At 34.9% G+C, this 10,922-nt stretch overlaps 1 protein-coding gene across 2 annotated transcripts in view; it reads right to left on the bottom strand.

Annotated features, from left to right (window-relative positions):
* Window positions 1-6: 6 nt before the first annotated feature.
* LOC106470204 overlaps window positions 7-10,922 on the bottom strand; it is a 67,462-nt gene continuing 56,546 nt past the window's right edge. The window contains exons 5-6 of one of the 2 annotated variants that reach the window (XR_002613004.1): window positions 4,997-6,113; window positions 7-3,029 (exon numbers count right to left, since the gene is read on the bottom strand). Coding sequence is in view for 1 of the 2 variants with exons in the window: in XM_013930743.2 (XP_013786197.2) it covers window positions 5,972-6,113 (142 nt within the window). In the remaining variant the exon portion in view is untranslated. Of the gene's footprint in view, window positions 3,030-3,651; window positions 6,114-10,922 lie in introns of those variants that run through there. The other variant, XM_013930743.2, reaches the window with a different exon arrangement.

Here is a 10,922-nt window from a genome sequence, read left to right as displayed (position 1 = left end):
GGCCTTTCACCTGTGACCCATCTCGAAAGGGTTAACGAACAACCAAAAGTTTGAGGAGGTTGATATGGAATGTAGTTTTCACGACTGACCCAAAATCTTCCTGGATTCAAGAAAAGCTGCCCAACCTACCAAGGAAGCATCCGTAAACAGGTGAGCACCAGGACGAGATGGTGGAGTGGGAATCCCCACTGTGGTTATTTCCCTGTCGAGCCACCATGCAAGGTTGGCTCTGATCCCAGGAGGGAGGGTAATAGGATGATCTCAGGGATCATGGGAGAAGTTCCATTGTTTGATAAGCATCCACTGAAGGGAACGCATGTGCATTTGACCCAAGGGAATGAGAGCTTCCAAGGAAACCCAGTGAGAAAAAGCAAATGTACTGCCTTCATGACTGCCCACTCCACATCCTTGAGCCAAAGTGGAGAAAGCTGGAATGTGTCCTTGCCACATCAACCCTAGACTCCAAAAACTCAGGGTGACCCCCAAAAACCATTTCACACAGAAACAAGGCCTGGCGAAGATGCCTCATAGAAGACAGTGGGAGATGCACCCCCTCAAGTAATAACCAGGTGTTCAGAAACAGCACAGAGCAGACCACAGACGGGAGGGTCTTGAGTTCATCAGAAAATTTATCGAGTGACTGGTGAAAGGTTTGAGACAACAACTGTAATGAGGAAATAATATGCAAAAGGGCTGTCAGGGCAAGATGAATCCTAGAAAACTGAGATTGATTAAAGTGCATCAAAGCCCCCAGAATCAAGCCCTACAGGGGGGAAGAGAGGATCCAGAAAGGAATCTTAAAAGGGATTTGAGACCTGCTGGTAAGCCAAAAAATATTGGTCCATCAACTGGGAGGATATACCCGAACCCAACAGCACTTGATCAGCAAAATGTTGAGCATGAACTTGGATGTCAGGAGAGGGTGGAAAAACATAAGCAGAACGAGGTTCTTCCCCCCAAATGTAAGAGAGGAATCAAGAGGTAAGGATGAAACATTAAAAATTTGTCATATCTGATCAATAAGGTGTAGGAATGGTGAGGTCAGCAAACTCTCCTGACTGTCAGCATTATGTGACTGACCATAAAGGCCGGAAAATTATCTTAACCCTGAATAAATACTTCCTCAGCAGCTTCATCAGGGAGAAATGGAGAACAAACCGACTGCTGAGTAAAAGTGTCCAACTCCCTGTGAGTTAAGACTTAAACTTCCTCAGTAGATATCGTCGACCTACCTTGCTAGAGACTATTGACATTACTATCCTCAATATTGGCAGGAACTTTGTCATCCGCTACTGTAAAATTTGAATTCATATTTCAAATTATAATTCAAATTATGGAAGAATGCTTTGAAAAACAAAACTAAAATTCAAAAGCAAACACTAAGTTTAAAACCAGTGAAGGACTGAAATGCAATTACAACTAAAAAGCAAGCACATGGGGCAAAATAAACACATGTCTATATACTGTAATGCCAATTGAGAAAGGGGGGATTTTTCTAGAATGGTAGAAGGAGCTACCTGCACTAGTGTAGGTGGCACAGTATGATTGGTGGTGGGTAGTCACATGATATGCACATGTTCTGAAATGGCACAAAAATAAAAGGGTATAACAGACTGATGTGCTATTAGCAAAAACGTTTTTAGCAATTCTTAGAGGGCAAATCAAGATCGAGATAGCTTTTGGTGAAAGAAGTTAGTACCATTTTGGAAGCACTGCTTACAAACCATCATTAAATCATACATTGCCCTTCCCTTCTGATCTTGCCATTTTAGCTAATAAGCCTTTGATTCCTAAAATGCTAAACCCTACCAGCCTGGTAATGGAAGGTGAATACGAGTTCAGAAAGAATTCCAAAGGCCATTCTTTTCAAACAGCTTGGCTAATCACAGATTCAAAAAGACTGGCTAAGCTACTCTTTTAAATTGGAAAAAGTAATTTGTTTTCCTTGTCTTTTATTTATGGGATAATCCCAAAATGAGCCAACATGGTGTGATTCTGGGCATGGATTTTGTAAATGGAAAAAAAAAGGGACAAAGAATAAGAGAACATGAATGTTCTCCAACACATATAAAGAAAGCCTGTGGAATTACAAAAATACATCAAAGAATCATGGATAAGAAAACTGTTAATCACCAACAGCTTAATGCTCATATACCTGCTATAGAAAATAATAGACTTACTGTGAAGGAAGTCACTAAGTAATTATCTTTCTACTTTGGCAAAACTTTGCCTCTGGCAGGCAAAGAGAGTATATAACAGTTCAGAAAATTTGTCTGTTAATAAAGGGAATTTCCTGGAATTGTTGGCTGAATGTGATACAGCCCTTGCAAAACATATGACAGACTGATAAAAGAAGTCTTATCTTAGCCCAGAAATACAAAATGACTTGATTAAATCTATATCTGAACAAGTTCGAATATCACTTTTGTAAAAATGTACACTATGATGTAGCAGAGGTTTTATGGTCTTTGAAAAAGTTGTTTCAGCAACTACTGAATATTTATTTCATGTTATAATAAATAATCTCCAAGAGTGGGATCTAACTGTTCAGGTTTGTTGTGGGCAATGTTAAGATGGTTGTTTTAATATGGCTGGTGAAAAAAGTGTTGCATAGGAAAGAGTTGCACAGGAAAACAATTCAGTTGTAATTGTGCAGATGATTTCAATCAATCCATGCCAAGCCTCAATACAAGCTGTGATGTTTTTTTGAATTTTGGATAAAATTTACTCCTTATACACATCAAGTATGGTCAGACTTCAAGAATACCACAAGACCTTTGAAGTTCTGAAAACTGAAGAAATATCTTTCAAAACGTTCCAAGATACGTACTGGTGCAGTTGACATCAGTCTGCCACAATGGTTTTGATAACGTATCCTGCTTGGTTAAAAGCTTGGAAAAAGTTCAGAATGTTGACAAGTGGCTGCTGAAGCACATGGTCTTCACAAAGCTATGACAGAATTTGAGTTGATTTTAAATCTGCTGCTGTGGCAGGAAATACTGAAGTATCTGTAGTCTTCTGATATGGACCTTTTAAGTGCATTTGAATTAATAAAAGTAATTAAACAAATTTACAAAATCTCATAAAAAAAATCATATCTAAATGTGAAAATTAAAATAGCAAAAGAACAAGAAGAAAAATATGATTGTAGCACAGAATTTATGCAGAGACGGCAGAAAAGTGAGCAATTACCCAGTAAAAATAACGTAAGATGACCTAATAGCTGATGTTGAAAGATGCTTTTGGGTCAGTGTTTATTAAGCATCAGATACTTTCATGAAACCTTTATCAAGTTTTCCTGCCTCAAGACATCAAACTTTTTGCCTATTGAATCTGTTGACAACTGATAAAATGTAAACAATGTATGCAGCAAGGAAGAGAACCTACAAGATTATCAAATGCTGTGTGACATGAATAAAAAATCTCCCAGAAAGCATCTAAACCAGCATTTCCAAAACTTTTTCAGCCATGGAACACTTTCGAGCTCTAAAACTATTGATGGAACCCTTATGTTAAAATGTTAATTCATAAAAAATTATCACCTTTGTACAATTGATAACCATATACACAAATAAATTTATTTAACTTTATTTTCTATTTCTTATATTTATATATTAAATATAATCCAATAGTTTCTTATTCAAGAATACACTTAAGTCTTAACTTCATAACATGTAAACAAAGTCTTAAAGCTGTTTAAAATTTTTGTTCCTTTTTAATGAGTGTTGATGCTTCTTTTGCTCACAAATCCATTTTGATATTGGGAGTGATGCTGGAGATCTGGATTCTCATATTTTTGTTTCCTTGAAATACTGCACTTGACTAACTTACAGCAAGTCATCAACTAGGTTCCATCCATAAATGAAATAGCCAATAACAAAGGAAATACAGGGTGGTACAATTTATGGGCCAACAAGCTTTTACGCCATACCTATACCTGGCCTGCTCCTTTACTTCAACAAAATTTTCTCCCAGAACTCCTGGATATATCATACGAAACCCCCGAGGTTCTGCGGTTTGGGAAACGTTTATCTACGGAATTCATAAGTTTTGTTAAAAAAAAAAGCAACTGCTTCGTGCATTCCCAAATTTGGTGATTTTAATAAGTGTTTTTAACTATCGCTGCAAGTGCTGAGTGATCTTTCAGTTGAATGAAATTAATTCAATCGTATCTACAATAGTCTATGACTAATGAAAGACTTACTGGTCTAACAGTAATCAGCATTGAAAAAAATACACCATGAAATTGGTTAATTACAACAGATGTATTGAGAGACTTTTGCAAAAATGATAAAAAATATATTGGTATAAATGTTCCTTCACATTTGGCTCCCACAAACACCCTAGTTTTTCCTTCATTAATAAATAAAATGCTTGGCTTATTAAAAATTTACAGAAGAATCAGAACTGCTGCTGCTAAAGTAAAAAATGTTGCAAAGATTACATTCAGCTTGTTTTTAGTTTTATTAATGTTTAGTTCTCATACTAGAGCAATGAATATACTTCATTCTTACATTGTAATAAATATTAAATGGTAATTCCTCATTAGTACATATTACTAAATTTGATGATTTTTTGTAATTTAAAATGAATTGCATATTTCAATGTTAACTTTCTGAGGCAGGTCAAATGTAAAGTGTGAAGAAAGTGGATTATGTCTTATTTTTCATAGGCTTGGTACGTTGCACTTAGACAATGTTTGTCTTGCGTTCCTTATGTGCCACTTGAATAAAAAACTAAAGTAAATTACTTAAAAACGTTTAGTGACATATTTCATGTACCTAGCATATAGAAAATTTGAAAATCCCCCCCCTTCCTAGAAAAATTTCTAGCTACACCACTGTGTATCTCCTTAAACTCAGTTAAATGTTACAATGATTCAAATACTTGTACGATGTTGTATCTGCTGCAGAACAATTTTATTCAAACAAATCAACAGTAATGGTGTCTTCTTAAAGCTATCTAGATGTTACATCTGATAACAGTAAATACTGACCTGCTGTCTTGTTCATGAGAGCTACAGTAACGATCCACAAAGGCCACCTTATTTTGTCCCAAGTCACTTGGCTATAATGATACACTTATACTGATGTCTCATTAAACCTCTTTGAATGTGACAACTTTTAATAATAATTTCAGTATCTTACTAAACAGAACTTAAGGTAAGATTGATGGTATGAAAAACTGTATTTAACACTGTCGTTTCTCTAAAATGTAAATGGTTTGTAAAAGCATCCAGTACAATTAAATGAAATATGATGTCTCAAAATGTAATCTACTTGTAAGATAGGTTTAATCTATAAATACATGTCCAAAAAGAAATACTTTTGTAACGATTTCTTTCAAGACTGTGTCAAAAGTATTTTAGTAAAATATCTGCCTACAATTATAGTGAAGAAGAGCCCGGTTATAGTTGTTAAAACTGATTTTGAAATGTTTATATTTTGGTAGCATATGCAAACAAGATTTTTATTAATGCCAAATGAGTACTATGTAGTCAGAATTATTGTTGAAAGGTTAAAAAGTCAAACTTAATAATTATATGTTTACATGATGGCTAACTAAAACTGTCAATTTTGTAAATGTCTTCACTTGCTCTTAATCAACTATATCTTTATCACCAAATGACTATTAATTACATTGAATTCTCACACAATTTGATATCCAAGAGTTATGTATGCCAAAATATGTGTTTGAATTTTATTACATGCTGGAAGTACATGTCCAATGTTTTAAAACTATACATCAACTGGAACTAACTGCTGTTAGTTTTATTTATATATATATATAATGAAAAGTTCTTTGTGTATTTCTTTAACTGACATTAATGTTAGCTGACCTAAAGATGGTTAATGCCTTTTTTATAATTCTAGATATATAAATGACATCAAATGGATCTGCGTATATTTCAGTAATGAACCTATATTTAAACTAGTGTACCAGTACACATTTTCCCTACAATAGACATCAGTCATCTTTTGTCCACTTCATTGGTAGGTCTTGATTTACACTGATTCCACTGGTACTTGAGACGAGCCCACACAGCTTTACACATGTTGGAAAGTCTGAAGTCTTTTTCTCCATAAGCTGACTTAGCAAACTTGTATTGAGACCTTAAAATGTAACATGAAAAGCATAAATGTAATATATTATAAAAAATATTATTTCAACTACAATATAAACATAAAAACATGTAACAAAGTGAAACTTAATGAGTGAGGAATTATACGTAGATAAAATATCAAAATTAGTGTTTTGATAGTAATACCCAAATGTATAAACAAAGTTTAAATTTACTCAATACTATTAAATTTCTAACACATCAAATTGCTTTAACTAGAGAATAAACAATTATTTGTAACTTAAATATTTTCAATGATGTCAAATACAAGATAGCAAGCATGAAACTTCAAGTAGGGTATCCAAATTTCATTATTAGAAAGTTATATAATTTTGTTGCTGTTTTAAGCAATGTAATCCATAACAGTGAAATCTATGCAGTGTCTATGTTGCCAGTGAACTCAATATCTAAGTTAGATCTATAAAAGCCCACCATATCTACATAATTATCAGATTGTTGGCACAGAACAACAATAAATTCTATATGATGAATTGAGCTGAAATGCTTTATATAATGTATTATAAATATTCTTATATAAATTACCAGTTAACTAAACGTGTTCAATTACTTTTGTTTTAACAAAGTCTTTCACATTTGGAAATGTTAACATTTTTCTAAACTAAAAAATGTATTTCCGATAGATACCTCTTCTCACGGAAAGCTTTCTCGACTTATGATGCCCTCTATTGGCACAAATTTTTGCTCACCACTAGCCTTGACACTCCCACTTATTTCTAAAATGCAAATGATTATTCAGCAACCCTCCACCAATAGGAGTGTGACACTACCCCTATCGTAACTAGTGCCCTCTCTATAATCCTCCAGCTGTTAACCACTTTAAGTTTGGTCAGGTCAAGCCAAATCACACCAGAAGTGGGGAGGAAGGGCGGGAAATGTGAAAAAAGATAAGTATCTATCAGAAATACATTTTCAGTTTAGGAAAATGTTAACTTCTGATACAACATCTTACCTCCTCTCACAAAAACCTAGAATCCCACATTGAACCTGTGGAGGACCAGTGAGAAGATAATTCCCCTTTAGGAAGTGCTCAAAGGAAAACCATGGGGTGTGAGAAGGAATTAAAAACAACTCATTCGTGGGAGACCACACCACTTCTGAGTCAGGTATACTTTAGTAATGTGTTGCCAAAAAAGGGCAGAAACATGGAAGGTCCCAAAGAAAAAATTACAAAAATAATGGGTGTAGAGTGATTAGGGAGCAACAGATAGTGAATGGAAATTTGACCTCAACCAACACCTGGCAGCATCTGTAATTGTACATCAAGTTTGTGGCAGAAAGAGGGTCCTCCAACTTTCAGCTCAAAAATGGGTACTGGCAGGAAAAGGGAGCTTCCATATCAAGAACTCACTTCATTGTATGCACCTCCAACAGAACCAAAACTAGATCCACTAGGAACTGACATCCAGGAGATGATAGGAAGGTGAAGAGCCCAGGTGGGTGTTCCTCTCTAGTCCAAAAACCTGGGGACATTGGGAATTAATCATCCAGTCTGTGGTAGGAGGAGGGTACCCAGCCTTACACATGTGGGAATTCATGTGTTTTGTCCAGCTATAACCAACTCCAGATCCACCGGGAACTGACATCCAGTGAATAGTAGGAAGAGAGACATGCTATTTGGATTTACATCTCCAGTCCAAAACTAACATCCAGCACTTGGCAGGAATGAGGTTGCCTCAACTGAAGGGGCAAACTGCAGTATATGGTGGAGTGCTATATCCAACACTTGGTGGCATTTGGAATTATATATCAGGTCAGCGATAGAAGAGCATCACGTCATCTTCACCAGTAGAATATCACTGCCCTACACTCAACTGAGTGTTATTATACACACTCAGGAGGACAGGCCTCTATGGTCCACCACCCAAGTGGTTTGGAACTGGTAAGTGGTAAAGACTCCCATATTCCACTAGAAGAAGGAGGAGGAGAAAAATGCATTGGAGGGTCCAGAGTACCACAGCACCAGAGACAGTGCAATATTCTATTTTGAAAAGCAAGGAGGGTAGGTTGAGAATCATAGAAAACTGAAGAGAAGGAGAAGGGAGATGGTGAAGGTTGCATGGATATGGACATTTCTCGTCAAATAATTGCCATCATACCTTTGACTGATAATTAAGTACACAACCAGGTAGTAGTAGTTGGGAACCCCGCAGCAGCAGTAATAGCTGTGGTAACTGTAACTATCTGAAACTGTGCATGCATAGTGACAATTCCAAACTTGAAGCAAAAAAGTAAGAAAAGTTGGAAAAGCAACCTTTCAAAATTGAAAAATGCAAAAAAAATAAAGAAATATTACAGAAAACTGAGTCTGTTGTATAAAAGAAAATTTTGACAAACTTGCGAGGAAAAACAAACACGTCTGTCCATTACTATTGCAAATTGAGAAGTGATTAAGGAGGGATTATGTGAAGAGGGTGCTGGTTTTGATAGGAGTGATGTCGCTCTCCTATTGGTGGAGAGCTGCTGCATGATCATTTACATGCGGATATGCAGAAACAAAAAGGATAGTGGTAAGGTATCATATTGGAAAACTTCCAACTTGAAGCAAGGGAAATTAAGATTGATATGCATGTACATAAAAAATGTCTCAAATAAATTATTAATGTTATGTGTGTATTTGAATGACAAAAATGTGAGAATAAAATTCTGAAGAACTGTCCATAAACCCAATAAAAATTTCTTGCAGAGATTGATTGAAGCTTTTTGGTCCAAATATCAACTTACTTTGGATTCAAAAGCTGGAGAAATCAATAACACATTTCTATATTTCATAAACAATTTGGTGGTTTATGTATCTAAATCTATTTTATAGTGCTATTTTATGATACATTAAGAACTATACCTTCTCTTGGTTGATTGAATCTATATTTTTCTTTTTTGTAGATGAATATGGTAACCAAAAAAATATGCACTACTGTGGAGTTCATGCCTTATCCAGTGAAGTAATATATAATGTCACTCTTACCAACTCAGTTCAGAGTTAATCTTGAGATGTAGGGAGGAAAAATGACAAGTCAAAGAACTTAAAAGCACAATGTTATCAAGAGGATGCAGCCTCCTTTTCTAAGAATAATGATATATTGGTAAAAATCTAGTGTCATTGAATGGGAAAGAGCACATACCTTATAAAAATGAAGGTGAAAACCTAACTTTAAAATGAAATGATTCATATACTGATGATCCCAGTAATGCCAGATAGTTCAATTCAAATGAGAAATGCAGATAACAAGTCCTTAGCAAAAACTTTTGGGAGCTAAAGAAGGGCCTCAGAAAACAAGTGAATAAAAATGACCTGTTGTAATGCAAATAACAGTATCATTCAATAATAACTTAAATGAAAAGATGACACAGGATCAGAGGAAAGTACCCAATTGAGGAGTAACAGAGGCTAAATGAAACTGGAGAATGAGAAGTAGCAGCCAAAGTCTCAAAATGACTTGAGAAAGATAAGCAAGAACAAATGTTCAGAATGTATGTAATCAGTCACTAAAAAAAGGCAAAAAATTCATAAATAATAATCTCCATAGGTGAACATAAGTATTACACAAGTCAAGACACTACGTCCTGAAGTTAACTGAACAATGTTTGTGCTAATGGGAATGCTAAGGTCAGCACGTGCAAATAAAATCTAATAATTATCACCATACTTTATAAAACTTCAGTTTTCTTAATTTGTGAACAATAACAACATGGTTTGGATTAGTTTTCAGCCAAAGAGACATAAATGTTATTGGAAGTTGTCATCATCCGATGGGTAAATCAGGATTTTTGGCCAGACAATAGAACTGTCCGCTCAGATTTAAGGAGTTAATATTCTCGAATGTCTAAGTGTTAAGAAATCATCTAAAGATACTCAACATGACATGAAATAAAAAGACAGAATGTTTATAATGCAACTGACATTACAGTCAACAATCCCAATCTTGATGATAAACATTCTTGCTAGTCAATGAGGATACTAACATAAAATTTAGTTAAAATAAACATTTAGCTACAATGAAGCATGGGAAGAATAGTTCTTTTTATCTAGTTCCAAAAAATCTAGATTAAATACAAAACTGTGGGAAAGGTTTAAAAGCTTTTCTGAATTCAGCTTCATAGATAAATTTTATCATCAAAACACACAAGGTGCTCTTGAAAATCTTAATTTCCAATTTTGAAAGTATCTGCATAAAATAGCGAAATACAGTCACTATACGAAATAGATTCAAAATTCACAGAAATGACTGCTTCAAAGTGTTAACAAATTAGAACTTATGCTAACTTTGAAATACTTCAATCAATGAGAAGAAATAAAAGTGAGATCTTTCAGTACTCACTCAACATGTAATAGTTGACATTTTCAGTTGCATAACCATTTACAGGTAATCAACAATCAGATAGTTTTTCATGAGTAGTCAACAGTCCAACTGTCTTTCACTGGTAACCAACAGTGAGATTGACTTTCATTGGTAGTCAACGGTCAGATTGTCTTTCACTGGTAGTCAACAGTCCAAATGTCTTTCACTGGTAGTCAACAGTCCAACTGTCGTTCACTGGTAGTCAACAGTGAGATTGCCTTTCATTGGTAGTCAACAGTCAGATTGTCTTTCACAGTCAACCAACAGTCAGATTGTCTTTCACAGGCAACCAACAGTCAGATTGTCTTTCACAAGTAATCAATAGTCAGACCATCTTTCATGGAAACCAGTAGTCAGATAGTCTTTCGTAAGTCCTACTAAACATTAATATATATATATATATATATATATATAGACAGATAGATAGTATTGTGTGTGTGTAC

Source organism: Limulus polyphemus, unplaced genomic scaffold (genome assembly GCF_000517525.1).
Source record: "Limulus polyphemus unplaced genomic scaffold, Limulus_polyphemus-2.1.2 Scaffold3875, whole genome shotgun sequence".
Classification (NCBI taxonomy): Eukaryota; Metazoa; Arthropoda; class Merostomata; order Xiphosura; family Limulidae; genus Limulus; species Limulus polyphemus.
This window is presented reverse-complemented; position numbering and strand designations above follow the sequence as displayed.